Source organism: Procambarus clarkii, chromosome 16 (assembly GCF_040958095.1).
Source record: "Procambarus clarkii isolate CNS0578487 chromosome 16, FALCON_Pclarkii_2.0, whole genome shotgun sequence".
Taxonomy (NCBI): Eukaryota; Metazoa; Arthropoda; class Malacostraca; order Decapoda; family Cambaridae; genus Procambarus; species Procambarus clarkii.
The window spans coordinates 5548617-5564117 of NC_091165.1; the positions used below are offsets into that span (position 1 = coordinate 5548617).

General features: G+C 47.2%; 1 protein-coding gene across 5 annotated transcripts in view; it reads left to right on the top strand.

Annotated features, from left to right (window-relative positions):
• Positions 1-15501, top strand: part of LOC123760097 (uncharacterized) — a 208150-nt gene that overhangs the window by 103976 nt on the left and 88673 nt on the right. For 3 of the 5 annotated variants that reach the window (XM_069325717.1, XM_069325719.1, XM_069325718.1), the window contains exons 2-3: positions 13599-13721; positions 13913-14119. In XM_069325717.1, the coding sequence (XP_069181818.1) occupies positions 13623-13721; positions 13913-14119 (306 nt within the window). In that variant the 5' untranslated portion in view covers positions 13599-13622. The remainder of the gene's footprint in view (positions 1-13598; positions 13722-13912; positions 14120-15501) is intronic. The other 2 variants (XM_069325720.1, XM_069325721.1) reach the window with 1 other exon arrangement.

Genomic DNA, 15501 nt, shown 5'->3' on the forward strand with positions numbered 1-15501 from the left:
GGTGTTGGAGGGTGGTGGTTGTGTTGGGAGTGGTTGTGGAGTTGAGAGTTATGGGGGTGATGTTGGAGGGTAGTGGTGGTGTTGTGAGTAGTTGTGGTGTTGGGATTTTTGGTGGTATTGGAAGCGGTTGTGGTGTTGAAGGGTGGTGGGGGTGTTGGGAGTGGTTGTGGTCGTGGGAGTGGTTATGGTGTTGAGGGGTGGTGGTGGTGTTGGAAGTGGTTGTTGTGTTGGGGTGGTAGTGATGGTGTTGGCAGTGGTTGTGGTGTTGGGGGTGGTGGTGTTGTTGGGAGTGGTTGTGGTTTTGGGAGTAGTGGTGGGGTGTTAGGAGTGGTTGTGGTGTTGGGAGTGGTTGTTGTGTCGGGGGTGGTGGTGGTGTTGGGAGTGGTTGTGGTGTTGGAAGAGGTTGTGGTGTTGGGAGTGGTTGTGGTATTGGTAGTGGTTGTGATGTTGGGAGTGGTTGTGGTGTTGGGAGTGGATGTGGTGTTGGGGGTGGTGGTGGTGTTGGGAGTGGTTGTGATGTTGGGAGTGGTTGTGGTGTTGGGAATGGTTGTGGTGTTGCGGGTGGTTTTGCTGTTGGGAGTAGTTGTCGTGAAAGAAGTGGTTTTGGTGTTGGGAGTGGTTGTGGTGTTGGAGGGAGGTGGTGGTGTTAGGAGTGGTGGTGGTGTTGGGGGTGGTTGAGGTTTTGGGAATGGTTGTGGTGTTAGGAGTGGTTGTAGTGTTGACGAGGGGGGTGGTGGTGTTAGGAGTGGTTGTTGTGTTGGGAGTGGTGGTGGTGTTGGGGTACGTGGTGGTGTTCGGAGTGGTTGTGGTGTTGGGAGTGGTTGTAGTGTTCGGAGTATTTATGGTGTTGGGGGTGGTGGTGTTGTTGGGAGTGGTTGTGGTGTTAGGGGTGGTTGTTGTGTTGGGAGTGATTGTGGTGTTGGGAGTGGTTGTGGTGTTGGGAGTGGTTGTAGTGTTGGGAGTGTTTGTGGTGTTGAAGGGTCGTGGTTGTGTTGGGAGTAGTTGTGGTGTTGAAGGGAGGTGGTGGTATTGGGAGTGGTTGTAGTCTTGGGAGTGGTTGTGGTGTTGGGGGGTGGTGGTGGAGTTGGGAGTGGTTGTGGTGATGGGATGGGGGTGATGGTGTTGGGAGCGGTTGTGGATTTGGGAGTTGTTATGGTGTTGGGAGTGGTTGTGGTGTTGGGAGTTGTTATGGTGTTGGGGGTGGTGGTGGTGTTGGGAGTGGTGGTGGTGTTGGGAGTGGTTGTGGTATTGGGAGTAATTGTGGTGTTGGGGGTGGTTTTGGTGTTGTGGGTAGTTGTGGTGTTGGGGGGAGGTGGTGGTGTTGGGAGTGGTTGAGGTTTTGGGAATAGTTGTGGTGTTAGGAGTAGTTGTAGTATTGGGGGTGGTGGTGGTGTTGGGAGTGATTGTGGTGTTGGGAGTGGTTTTGGTGTTCGGGTGGTTGTAGTGTTGGGAGTGGTGGTGGTGTTGGGAGTGGTTTTGGTTTGGGGGGTGGTGGTTGTGTTGGGAGTGGTTGTGGTGTTGGGATTGTTGGTGGTGTTGGGAGTGTTGGTGGTGTTGGGAGCGGTTGTGGTGTTGAAGGGTGGTGGTGGTGTTGGGAGTGGTTGTGGTCGTGGGAGTGGTTGTGGTGTTGGGGGGTGGTGGTGGTGTTGGAAGTGGTAATGGTGTTGGGGTGGTGGTGATGGTGTTGGCAGTGGTTGTGGTGTTGGGGGTGGTGGTGCTGTTTGGAGTGGTTGTGGTTTCGGGAGTGGTGGTGGTGTTAGGAGTGGTTGTGGTGTTGGGAGTGGTTGTTGTATCAGGGGTGGTGGTGGTTTTGGGAGTGGTTGTGGTGTTGGGAGTGGTTGTGGTGTTGGGAGTGGTTGTGGTGTTGGTAGTGGTTGTGGTGTTAGGAGTGGTTGTGGTGTTGGGAGTGGTGGTGGTGTTGGGAGTGGTTGTGATGTTGCGGGGGGGTTTGGTGTTGGGAGTATTTGTCGTGTTAGGAGTGGTTTTGGTGTTAGGAGTGGTTGTGGTGTTGTGGGGAGGTGGTAGTGTTAGGAGTGGTGGTGGTGTTGGGGGTGGTGGTGGTGTTGGGAGTGGTTATTGTTTTGGGAGTGGTGGTTGTGTTGGGAGTGTTTGTTGTGTTGGGAGTGGTGGTGGTGTTTGGAGTGGTTGTTGTGTTGGGAGTGGTGGTTGTGTTGTAAGTGTTTGTGGTGTTAGGAGTGGTAGTGGTGGTGTTGGGGGGTAGTAGTGGTGTATGGAGTGGTTGTGGTTTTGGGAGTGGTGTTGGGGTACGTGGTGGTGTTGGGAGTGGTTGTGGTGGTGTTGGCAGTATTGGTGGTGTTGAGAGTGGTTGTAGTGTTAAGGGTGGTAGCTATGTTGGGAGTGGTTGTAGTTTTGGGAGTGGTGGTTGTGTTAGGAGTGATGGTGGTGTTTGGAGTGGTTGTGGTGTTGGGAGTGGTTGTGGTGTTGGGAGTTGTTATGGTGCTGGGGGTGGTGGTGTTGTTGGGAATGGTTGTGGTGTTGGGGGTGGTTGTTGTGTTGGGAATGATTGTGGTGTTGGGAGTGGTTGTGGTGTTGGGAGTGGTTGTAGTGTTGTGAGTGGTGGTGGTGTTGGGAGTGGTTGTTATGTTGGGAGTGTTTGTTGTGTTGGGAGTGGTGGTGGTGCTGGGAGTGGTTGTGGTGTTGGGGGTTGTTGTTGTGTTGGGAGTGGTTGTGGTGTTGGGGCTGATGGTGGTGTTGTGAGTGGTTGTGGTGTTGGAAGTGGTTGTGATGTTTGGAGTAGTTGTAGTGGTGGGGGTGGTTGTGGTGTTGGGAGTGGTTGTGGTGTTTGGAGTGGTTATGGTGATGGGGCTGGTGGTGGTGTTGGGTATCATGGTGGTGTTGGGAGTGGTTGTGGTGATGGGGGTGGTGGTGATGTTGGGGGCAGGGGGTGGTGTTGGGAGTTGTGGTGGTGTTGGGAGTGGTTGTGGTGTTGGGAGTGGTTGTGGTGTTGGGAGTGGTTGTGGTGTTGGGGGTGTTGGTGATGTTGGGAGTGGTGGTGGTGTTGGGAGTGATTGTGTTGTTGTAAGTGGTGGTGGTGTTGGGAGTGGTTTTGGTGTTGGGAGTGGTTGTGGTGTTGGAAGTGGTTGTGGTGTTGGGGGTGGTGGTGGTGTTGGGAGTGGTGGTGGGGACGAGAGTGGTTGTGGGGTTGAGGGTAGTGGTGGTGTTGGGAGTGGTTGTGGTGTTGGGAGTGGTGGAGGTGTTTGGAGTGGTTATGGTGTTGGGAGTGGTTGTGGTCTTGGGGGTGGTTGTGGTGTTGGGAGTGATTGTGTTGTTGGAAGTGGTGGTGGTGTTGGGAGTGCTTTTGGTGTTGGGAGTGGTTGTGGAGCTTAAAGTGGTGGTGGTGTTTGGAGTGATGGTGATGTTGCGAGTGGTTATGGTGTTGGGGGGCTGGTGGTGATGTTGGGAGTGGTGTTGGTGTTGGGAGTGGTGGTGGTGTTGTGAGTGGTTGTGGTATTGGAAGTGGTAGTGGTGTTGGGAGTGGTTATGGTGTTGGGGTTGGTGGAGGTGTTGGGAGTGGTGTTGGTGTTGGGAGTGGTGGTGGTGATGGGAGTGGTTTTGGTGTGTGTATTGGTTGGGGTGTTGGGAGTGGTTGTGGTGTTGGAAGTGGTTGTGGTGTTGGGAGTGGTGGTGGTATTGGGAGTGGTGTTTGTGTTGGGAGTGGTGTTGGTGTTGGGAGTGGCGGTGGTGTTGGGAGTGGTCGTGGTTGGAAGGGGTTGTTATTGTTGGGAGTGGAAATTGTGTTCGGGTGGAGGTGGTGTTGGGAGGGGTGTTGGTGTAGGGAGTGGGGGTGGTGATGGGAGTAATTGAGGTTTTGGGAATGGTTGTGGTGTTAGGAGTGGTTGTAATGTTGGGGGGTGGTGGTGGTGTTGGGAGTGTTTGTGGTGTTGAAGGGCCGTGGTTGTGTTGGGAGTAGTTGTGGTGTTGGGAGTAGTTGTGGTGTTGAGAGTGGTGGTGGTGGTGTTGGGGTTTAGTGGTGGTGTTGGGAGTGGTTGTGGTGTTGGGAATGTTGGTGGTGTTGGGAGCGGTTGTGGTGTTGAAGGGTGGTGGTGGTGTTGGGAGTGGTTGTGGTCTTGGGAGTGGTTGTGGTGTTGGGGGGTGGTGGTGGAATTGGGAGTGGTTGTGGTGATGGGGTGGGGGTGATGGTGTTGGGAGTGGTTGTGGATTTGGGAGTGGTGGTGGTATTAGGAGTGGTTGTGGTGTTTAGAGTGGTTGTTGTGTTGGGGGCGGTGGTGGTGTTGGGAGTGGTTGTGGTGTTGGGAGTGGTTGTGGTGTTGGGAGTGGTTGTGGTGTTGGGAGTGCTTGTGGTGTTGGGAGTTGTTATGGTTTTGGGGGTGGTGGTGGTGTTGGGAGTGGTGGTGGTGTTGGGGGTGGTGGTGTTAGAGTGGTTGTTGTGTTGGGGGCGGTGGTGGTGTTGGGAGTGGTTGTGGTGTTGGGAGTGGTTGTGGTGTTGGGAGTGGTTGTGGTGTTGGGAGTGCTTGTGGTGTTGGGAGTTGTTATGGTTTTGGGGGTGGTGGTGGTGTTGGGAGTGGTGGTGGTGTTGGGGGTGGTTTTGGTGTTAGGAGTAGTTGTGGTGTTGGGGGAGGTGGTGGTGTTGGGAGTGGTTGAGGTTTTGGGAATAGTTGTAGTGTTAGGAGTGGTTGTAGTGTTGGGGGGGTGGTGGTGGTGTTGGGAGTGGTTGTGGTGTTGCGAGTGGTGGTGGTGGTGTTGAGAGGTAGTGGTGGTGTTGGGAGTGGTTGAGGTTTTGGGAGTTGTGGTGGTGTTAGGAGTGGTTGTGGTGTTGGGAGTGGTTGTTGTGTTGGGGTTGGTGGTGGTGTTGGGAGTGGTTGTGGTGTTGGGGGGGGGTGGTGTTGGCAGTGGTGGTGGTATTGAGAGATGTTGTGGTGTTGGGAGTGGTTGTGGTGTTGAGAGTGATTGTGGTGTTGGGAGTGGTTGTGGTGTTGGGAGTGGTGGTGGTGGTGTTGGGGGGTAGTGGTGGTATTGGGAGTAATTGTAGTATTGGGAGTGGTTGTGGTGTTGGGAGCAGTGGTCGTGTTTGGAGTGGTGGTGTAGTTGGGAGTGGTTGTGGTGTTGGGAGCAGTGGTCGTGTTTGGAGTGGTGGTGTAGTTGGGAGTGGTTGTGGTGTTGGCAGTAGTTGTGGTGTAGGGAGGGATTGTGGTATTGGGAATGGTTGTGGTGTTGGCAGTGGTGGTGGTGTTGGGAGTGGTGGTGGTGTTGGGAGTGGTTGTGGTGTTGGGAGAGGTTGTAGCATTGGGGGTGGTGTTGGGGGTTGGTGGTGGTGTTGGGGGGGTTGTTGTGGTGTTGAGAGTGGTGGTGGTGTTGGGAGTGGTGGTGGTGTTGGGAGTGGTTGTGGTATTGGGAGTGGTTGTGGTGTTGGGAGTGGTTGTGGTGTTGGGGGTGGTTGTGTTGTTGGGAGTGGCTGTGGTGTTTTGAGTGATTGTGGTGTTGGGAGTGGTTGTGGTGTTGGGAGTGGTTGTGGTGTTTGGAGTGGTTGTGGTGTTGAGAGTGGTTGTGGTTTTGGGAGTAGTTATGGTGTTGGGGGTGGTGATGGTGTTGGGAGTGGTGTTGGTGTTGGGAATGGTGGTGGTCTTGGGAGTGGTTGTGGTGTTGTGAGTGGTTGTGGTGTTGAGGGTGGTTTTGGTGTTGGGAGTAGTTGTCGTGTTAGGAGTAGTTATGGTGTTCGGAGTGGTGTTGGGGGTGGTGGTATTGTTGGGGGGTGGTTGTGGTGTTGAGAGTGGTGGTGGTGTTGGGAGTGGTGGTGGTGTTGGGAGTGGTTGTGGTATTGGGAGTGGTTGTGGTGTTGGGCGTGGTGGTGGTGTTGGGGTGATGGTGGTGTTGGGAGTGGTGGTGGTGTTTGGAGTCGTGGTGGTTTTGGGAGTAATGGTGGTGTTGGGAGTGGTTGTGGTGTTGGGAGTAGTTATGGAGTTGGGAGTGGTTGTGGTGTTGGGCTAGTGGTGGTGTTAGGAGTGGTTGTGGTGTCGGGGTAGGTTTTGGTGTTGAGAGTGTTGTTGGTGTTGGGAGTGGTTGTGGTGTTGGGAGTGGTTGTGGTGTTGGGGGTGGTTGTGGTGTTGGGAGTGGTGGTGGTGTTGGGAGTGGTTCTGGTCTTGGGTGTAGTGGTGTTGTTGGGAGTGGTGGTGGTGGTTTTGGGAGTGGTTGTGGTGTTGGGAGTGGTTGTGGTGTTGGGAGTGGTTGTGGTGTTGGGGGTCGTGATAGTGTTGGTGGGGGGTGGTAGTGTTAGGGGGTGTGGTGGTATTGGGAGTGGTGGTGGTAATGAGAGTGGTTGTTGTGTTGGGGGTGGTGGTGGTGTTGGGAGTGGATGTGTTGTTGGGAGTGGTGGTGGTGTGTGGAGTGGTAATGGTGTTGGGAGTGGTTGTTGTGTTGAGGGTGGTTGTGGTGATGGGAGTGATTGTGTTTTTGGAAATGGTGGTGGTGTTGGGAGTGGTTGTGGTGTTGTGAGTGGTGGTGGTGTTGGGATTGGTGGTGGTGTTGGGAGTGGTTGAGGTGTTGAGAGTGGTTATGGTGATGGGGGTGGTGGTTGTGTTGGGAGTGGTCTTGGGGTTGGGAGTGGTGGTGGTGTTGGGAGTGATTGTGTTGTTGGAATTGGTGGTGGTATTTTGCAGTGGTTATGGTGTTTGGAGTCGTTGTGGTGTTGGGAGTGGTTGTGGTGTTGGGAGTGGTTGTGGTGTTGGGAGTGATTGTGGTATTGGAAGTGGTTGTTGTGTTGGGAGTGGTTGTTGTGGTGGGAATGGTTTTGGTGTTAGGGGTGGTGGTGGTGTTGGGAATGGTGTTGGTGTTGCGAGTGGTGGTGGTGTTGGGAGTGGAGTTGGTGTTGGGGGGTGGTGGTTGTGTTGGGAGTGGTTGTGGTGTTGGGAGTGGTTGTGGTGTTGGGAGTGGTTGTGGTGTTGGGAGTGGAGTTGGTGTTGGGGGGTGGTGGTGGTGTTGGGAGTGATGGTGGTGTTAGGAGTTCTTGAGGTTTTGGGAATGGTTGTGGTGTTAGGAGTGGTTGTAGTGTTGGGGAAAGGTAGTGGTGTTGGGAGTGGTTGTGGTGGTGGGGGGTGGTGGTTGTGTTGGGAGTGGTTGTGGTGTTGGGAGTGGTGGTGGTGGTGTTGAGGGGTGGTGTTGGTCTTGGGAGTGGTTGTGGTTTGGGGAGTTGTGGTGGTGTTAGGAGTGGTTGTGGTGTTGGGAGTGGTTGTTGTGTTGGGGTAGTGGTGGTGTTGGGAGTGGTTGGGGGTGTTGGGGTGGGGTGGTGGTGTTGGCAGTGGTGGTGGTGTTGAGAGTGGTTGTGGTGTTGGGGGTGGTGGTGGTGTTGGGATTGGTTGTAGTTTTGGGAGTGGTGGTGGTGTTAGGAGTGGTTGTGGTGTTGGGAGTGGTGGTGGAGATGGGAGTGGTTGTGGTGTAGGGAGTGGCTGTGGTGTTAAGAGTGGTGGTGGTGTTGGGAGTGGTTGTGGTGTTGGGAGTGGTTATGGTGTTGGGGTGGTGGTGTTGTTGGGAGTGGTATTGGTGTTGGGAGTGGTTATGGTGTTGGGGGTGGTGTTGGTGTTGGGAGTGGTTGTGGTGTTGGGAGTGGTTTTGGTGTTGGGAGTGATTGTGGTGTTGGGAGTGGTGTTGGTGTTGGGAGTGGTGGTGGTGTTGTGAATGGTGGTGGTGTTGAGAGTGGTGGTAGTGGTGCTGGGAGTGGTTGTGGTGTTGGGAGTGGCTGTGGTGTTGGGAGTGGTTGTGGTGTTGGGGCTGGTGGTAGTGTTGTGAGTGGTTGTGGCGTTTAGAGTGGTTGTGGTGTTGGGAGTAGTTGTGGTGGTGGGTGTGGTTGTGGTGTTGGGAGTGGTTGAGGTTTTGGGAATGGTTGTGGTGTTAGGAGTGGTTGTGGTTTTGGGGGGTGGTGTTTGTGTTGGGAGTGGTTGTGGTGTAGGGAGTGGTGGTGGTGGTGTTGGGGGGTAGTGGTAGTGTTGGGAGTGGTTGTGGTTTAGGGGGTGGTGATGGTGGTGTTAGGAGTGGTTGTGGTGTTGGGAGTGTGTTGTGGTGTTGGGGTGGTGGTGGTGTTATGAGTGCTTGTGGTGTTGGGGCGGGGGAGGGGGGTGGTGGTGTTGGGGGTGGTGGTGGTGTTGGGAGTGGTGGTGGTGTTGGGAGTGGTGGTGGTGTTGAGAGTGGTGGTGCTCTAAGCCACAGCTCAGGATGGAAATAAGTCGATGAAGAACTCTGAAGGGTAAGGCAAGTCATTATGTATAAGTTTATTGTTTTAAAATTGAGTTAAAACTAACAGATATATGACCGAACCTAACCAACCCAACCTAACCTAACCTAACCTAATCTTAACCTAACCTAAACTAACACAACTACGTCAATAAATTTATTCCAAATATAATATAATAATAATAATTCCAATAAATTAATTGGAAACAATTAATTGAAAAAAAATCACTCGCCCTATTAGGCAAATCGAGTCTTGCATAGATGGCCGAGAAGTGCGTTCTGGCTACTAGGTACGACATATATATATATATATATATATATATATATATATATATATATATATATATATATATATATATATATATATATATATACATATATATATGACTGAAAACTCACACCCCAGAAGTGACTCGAACCCATACTCCCAGGAGCAACGCAACTGGTATCTACAGGGACGCCTTAATCCGCTTGACCATCACGACCGGACATAAGGAAGTGATAGCTGAAGCTATTTGAATCACTTCCCCACCGGCACTCGGATGGTAATCTCGGGCATAGCATTTTATCAAATCACCTCATTCTTTGGGGCACACGTGAGGAACACAAATGCAAACAAGCCTGAATGGTCCCCAGGACTATATGCGACTGAAAACTCACACCCCAGAAGTGACTCGAACCCATACTCCCAGGAGCAACGCAACTGGTATCTACAGGGACGCCGTAATCCGCTTGACCATCACGACCAGACATAAGGAAGTGATAGCCGAAGCTATTTGAACCACTTCGCCGCTGGCACTCGGATGGTAATCTTGGGCATAGCATTTTATCAAATCACCTCATTCTTTGGGGCACACATGAGGAACACAAATGCAAACAAGCCTGAATGGTCCCCAGGACTATATGCGACTGAAAACTCACACCCCAGAAGTGACTCGAACCCATACTCCCAGGAGCAACGCAACTGGTATCTACAGGGACGCCTTAATCCGCTTGACCATCATCCTTATGTCTGGTCGTGATGGTCAAGCGGATTAAGGCGTCCCTGTAGATACCAGTTGCGTTGACCGTGAGAGCACGGTCGACATATGCGTTAACAATACTCCTCTTGTACCTGTCTGGGCAGTCGCTGTTGGCATTTAGGCACATTCCTATGTTCGTTTCCTTAGTGTAGACTGCAGTGTGGAAACCTCCGCTCTTTTCCATGACTGTTACATCTAGAAAGGGCAGCTTCCCATCCTTTTCCATCTCGTAAGTGAAACGCAGCACGGAACTCTGCTCAAATGCCTCCTTCAGCTCCTGCAGATGTCTGACATCAGGTACCTGTGTAAAAATGTCGTCAACATACCTGCAGTATATGGCCGGTTTCAAGTTCATGTCGACTAAGACTTTTTGCTTGATGGTACCCATGTAGAAGTTTGCAAACAGGACACCTAGGGGAGAACCCATGGCGACCCCATCTACTTGCTTATACATGTGCCCATCCGGGCTCAAGAAGGGTGCCACTTTAGTACAAGCTTGGAGTAGTTTCCTTAGAATATTTTCGGGTATGTCAAGAGTACAGGCTGGATCACGATACACTCTGTCGGCTATCATCCCGATTGTCTCGTCCACAGGTACGTTGGTAAACAGCGATTCTACGTCCAACGAGGCTCTTATCCCTGTGGCCCGTGTGCCCCGCAGTAAGTCAACAAATTCCTTTGGAGACTTCAGGCTGAAGGCGCAAGGAACATAAGGAGTCAGCAGGCCGTTGAGTCGCTTCGCCAGTCTGTTCGTGGGTGTGGGTATCTGGCTAATGATTGGCCGAAGTGGGTTTCCAGGCTTGTTTGTCTTGACATTTCCATACGCATATCCAGGTTTATATTCCCCAATGATCTTTGGCAGGTGGAGTCCGGATTTCTTGGCGTTCACAGTTTCGATCAGTTTGTTGACCTTTGCTTTCAATTCGGCTGTAATGTCCTTCGTTACCCTTTGGAACTTAGTTTGGTCAGAGAGTATGAGGTTCATTTTCGCCAGATATTCGTCTTTTTTAAGAATGACATATATTGGCGACTTGTCACCTCTCCTGACAACTATCTCCTTGTTCTCACGAAGGCTTTTAGCTGCCGCTTTGAGCTCGGGGGACAGTATGGTGCTTCTGTAATTGCCTCGATTCTTTCCTCCTTCTGCAATAAGTTCTGCTTGTAAGGTATCTTTGGTAGTGATCTTCGTTTGTGTCTCGAAGTCGAATATGTCGTCCAACAGAATTTCCAACTCTACTTTCCGGGCCATCTCACTCGGTCTGGACATAACGTGACAGTTTATGCCCAGATTTAGGAGAGTGACTTGGTCCTCAGTGAGGTTAATTCCTACAAGGTAAGGAAGCCATCTCTTGGTCGTGGAATTGCCATAGGTCCTCCATATAATGTTGTAAGTTTCTTGATAATCCTTGTTTCAGTGCTGAGGCGATGTCGGTCTGTGAGGATGTAGAGGTGTTGTTCAATGCGGGTACGGATACTTTCGTCGATGTTGCTATTTCTCCACTCGTTCGTAGCATGAAATAGTTGCGTTTTGTTGTCTTTGATTTCATTCTCTGCCTTGTATATCTGATCACGAATCAGATCCTGGCGATATCTTATCGTGAAGGCTTGATTCCTTGCTGCTGGGTCGTGCGTTTTAATAGTAGTATATTTTGGTAGCAGTCTTTCCTGTAGACATATATTATTAAATATGACCGAAAAAGTAAGATTAATAATTCTAACACGAATTTTCTCATTCTTTCGTACATTTCTTTTCACTGTTGGTGGTAATTCAAAAATCAATTCTCCAAAATTCATTTTTATTTCTAGTCTGACGCGACACTTGAGCGCGTTTCGTAAAACTTATCACATTTTCAAAGACTTTAGTTTACAAACACACAACTGAAACTGAATAGAGCTTACACATCTTCGAGGTTTATATCTCCATTTGGGTGAGGTGGATGAGGTGAAAAACGAACTTTCAACAATGGGTATTCAATGGGTATTAAATTCCAACACAAGACAGAACACGAAACAATGGGTATTGAATGTGTATTAAATTAAAACACAAGACAGAACACGAAACAATGGGTATTGAATGGAAGTAATTGTAGAAAGCCTATTGGTCCATATTTCGTGATGCTTCTATATTGGAGCGGAGTCTTGAAGTGGGTAGAATATAGTTGTGCATTAATTGGCTGTTGATTGCTGGTGTTGACTTCTTGATGTACTCACCTAGTTGTGCTTGCGGGGGTTGAGCTCTGGCTCTTTGGTCCCGCCTCTCGACTGTCAATCAACAGGTGTACAGGTTCCTGAGCCTATTGGGCTCTATCATATCTACACTTGAAACTGTGTATGGAGTCAGCCTCCACCACATCACTTCCTAATGCATTCCATTTGTCAACCACTCTGACACTAAAAAAGTTCTTTCTAATATCTCTGTGGCTCATTTGGGCACTCAGTTTCCACCTGTGATGTGTAGTGCCTCGCAGACGTCAAGCCGCCTGCTATCGCTGAATCTATCGATGATTTCTGTGTTGTTTGCTAAGATTTCTCTGGTGATGGTTTGTTTGTGGGAAGAGATTATATGTTCCTTAATGGAGCCCTGTTGCTTATGCATCGTTAAACGCCTGGAAAGAGATGTTGTTGTCTTGCCTATATACTGGTTTTTTTGAGGCTTATAGTCCCCAAGAGGGCATTTGAAGGCATAGACGACGTTGGTCTCTTTTAAAGCGTTCTGCTTTGTGTCTGGAGAGTTTCTCATGAGTAGGCTGGCCGTTTTTCTGGTTTTATAGTGAATCGTCAGTTGTATCTGCTGATTTTTGTCTGTAGGGATGACGTTTCTACTGACAATATCTTTCAGGACCCTTTCCTCCGTTTTATGGGCTGTGGAAAAGAAGTTCCTGTAAAATAGTCTAATAGGGGGTATAGGTGTTGTGTTAGTTGTATATATATATATATATATATATATATATATATATATATATATATATATATATATATATATATATTTATATATATATATATATATATATATATATATACAACTATATATATATATATATATATATATATATATATATATATATATATATATATATATATATATATATATATTATATGTATATATAATATGACCGAAAAGGTAAGATTAATGATTCTAACATGAATCTTCACAATATTTCTTTTGTTTTTCTTCACTGTCGGAAGTAGCTGCAAAATTAATTCTCCAAAGTTCATTTTCACTTTTTTATTTATGGTCTGATGCCTAGAAGCTTTTCGTAAGAACACTTCTCACATTTTCAAAGACATTTTATACATTCTCAGAACGTGCTTATATTTATTTTTGGGTGAGATGATGGCATTCAAATGTTTGGAGTGAGGTGACTGGGAACAAAAGACAAAACACGAAACAATGGATATAAATTGGATATATACAATGGACATATAACCTTATGTATACAATCTATCCTCTTGCTTCTGGGCTGGTTCGGGGTCTTGAAGTGGATAGAATGCAATTATGTGTAATTGGCTGTTGATTGCTGGTTTTGACCTCGTGATGTGTAAGGCCTCACTGATGCCGAGCCTCCTCATATCGTTATATCTGTTGATAATATCTGTGTTGCTTGTTAAGATGTTTCTGGTGATGGTCTGGTTGTGTGTGGAGATTATGTACTACTTGATGGAGCCCTGTTGTTTGTTCATTGTTAATCGCCTGGAAAGAAACGTTGTTGTCTTGCCTATATAATGTGACCTTTGGGGCTGACAATCCCCATGTGGGCATATGAAGGCATAGACGACGTTTGTTTCCTTCAAGGCGTTCTGTTGTGTGTCTGGAGAGTTCTTTATGAATAGGTTAGCCGTTTTCTTGTTTTTGTAGTAGATTGTTAATTGTATCCGTATTGTAATTGTATTGATACAATTAACAATCTGCTACAAAAACAAGAAAACAGCCAACCTACTCACAAAGAACTCTGCAGACACCAAACAGAACGTCTTAGACACCTTAACCTCTACACCACCACAACATAACTTTGGGCCATGATAAAGGCGCCGCATCATAAGATATGTATAAGATGCTTACAGTAATGACATTGATTAAGCCTTTAGTGTCTGTAATACCATGATGATTGCTTTGAAATTACTCATGTGACTTCTAAGAAGATTCACATTAACCAACTCCTACGTCCTAAGCTATTCACCGAAAAGTAATATCTTATGACATGGATCATGACTATTATATTAATTTATGCCAACATGGTATATATGATAGTATCACAACTCTTACCGTTAACATAGCTTGAGTAAATATATTTGGAATAACGATATTGCTCAGTATAATTTGTATAAAAAGATCCAAGTTATAGTTTTATAAGGTACAGGAAATCTTACATTCAGGTCTGTGAGGACTCGTGAGTCAGGATGAGCTCCACCGAGGTAGAATATATGGTGCTGAGCCTGGAACACCTGGACGAAGTCTCCGACCTTCTTGTAAATCATTTCTATACGCGAGACATTATAGTAAGTCGGTCCTTGTTGTCGTACACCTGGCATTGTATTTAACTTGGTAGAATTTTCATATACTTATTCTAATCCGATAAAATTGAATAAGTTACTGAGAAGATTAAATTTTTTTACCAGTGATACAATTTAAAGAACATGCAAAATTGATTATGGCCAAATATTTTTCGATATTTTTATATTGTCCTGAGTCATTGCAGACTTCAGGGCTGCGTTTTAGCCCAGAAAATAGGCTGACTCTCGACCTTCCTCACATCCGGAAATGCTTGGCATCTGGACTTTCATTGGGCGCTAGAGAAAAATCCACACAGCGGCTGGTTGGAGTAATTCTGAACCTCATTTTCACTGCTGACTCTCCACCGAAGCCAACTTTAAAAAATAACAACACTGAAGCAGAGGTAAGTTGCTGTAAAAGTAATTATACAATGCCACACGAAGGCCAATGTTGTACCCACATTAATGCAGGACCTGAAGGTTTCCACTCTGGTTGGAAGAATACAGACAAAAAGTGTCAGTGAAACTATACCCATTATTTTTTAACAAGTTCCGTCCCGCAGCTTGTTAAAAATAATAGCTGGAGGAAGAACATCACTCTATTGTACAATTACCAGCATAAAAACGGTGTACCTTCAACAGATTTTGTGCCCCGAGCATTAAAAAAATATATTCCTATACACTTCAATCAGGGAGAAAAATATATTCTTGATCTTAGGAAAAAATGCAGTACTTGATAAACAGGATAATAATATTAAGATAACTGGGTTTGTATTTAGTAAGTAAGTCTAAATTGGCGAAATATTGAAAAAAAAGGAATGTTAGATGTTCTTGGTTTATTTGACAAAGATTAAAGGGAATGATAATTAAAAGGAAATGGATTAAATATTATGAGAAATATTGGAAATATATATGAGAGAAATAAAGGGAGAGTGTACCTATTAATGAATAAGAAGTAGAATGTGGCTGTGTTGTAACAGAATTAAGCATTGCAACTGCAGTAATACTGAAAATGGGTGTCAGGGGTGTTGTCAATAAAAGCCCTCAATGCAAATGATAATCGTAATGTGAGCAAACACTAAGACTCCGATGTTTCAGTGCTTGCGAGCATGACACAAAGTAATAACCCTTTCCTCGAGAAAATGGTGATCTCACATCACTTGATTTATAGTCTTACCCAAACGAGAGTTGTTATATGGTGTTGAACACTCCGGGATTTCACACCAAAATATTTGTTTGATGCTGGGCTATGAAGCACCGTTATTTAATATCTGTGCCAAAAAGACCTTTAAGAGAAAAATTGCTATTTTGAGAGAGTGAGGGGTACATGGGAAAGTGGTTAATTGAAGACTGAATGTAAGACAAAAATTTAAGTTAATTCATAAAACTTAACACTATTACACTTGAGAGATCGTTATATTGTAAGAGAGTATTAACCAGCAAAACTTCACAGTTGCACAATCCAGCATGTTGAGATCTCAAAAAGTACATAGGCTTTAGTGGCTTCAGTCTCAAACACTTGCAAGACACAGAATGATTTAACAAGAACATTTGTGATAACTCTCAAACTGCTCACGACACTGGCAGTAGCAAAGAATATTGACAGGAGTAAATAGTACCCTTTTAATAACACTTTGTCACGCGCATGTCATGCACAGGTAATATATTTAAACAATCTTCTCTCGTACATTAACAATGAAGCATGCCAATGACTGGGTTAATACGACTCAAACCGAACATGCTGCCATATACCATGCCGTTTATTTTTTTATAAGACAGAGGCAGT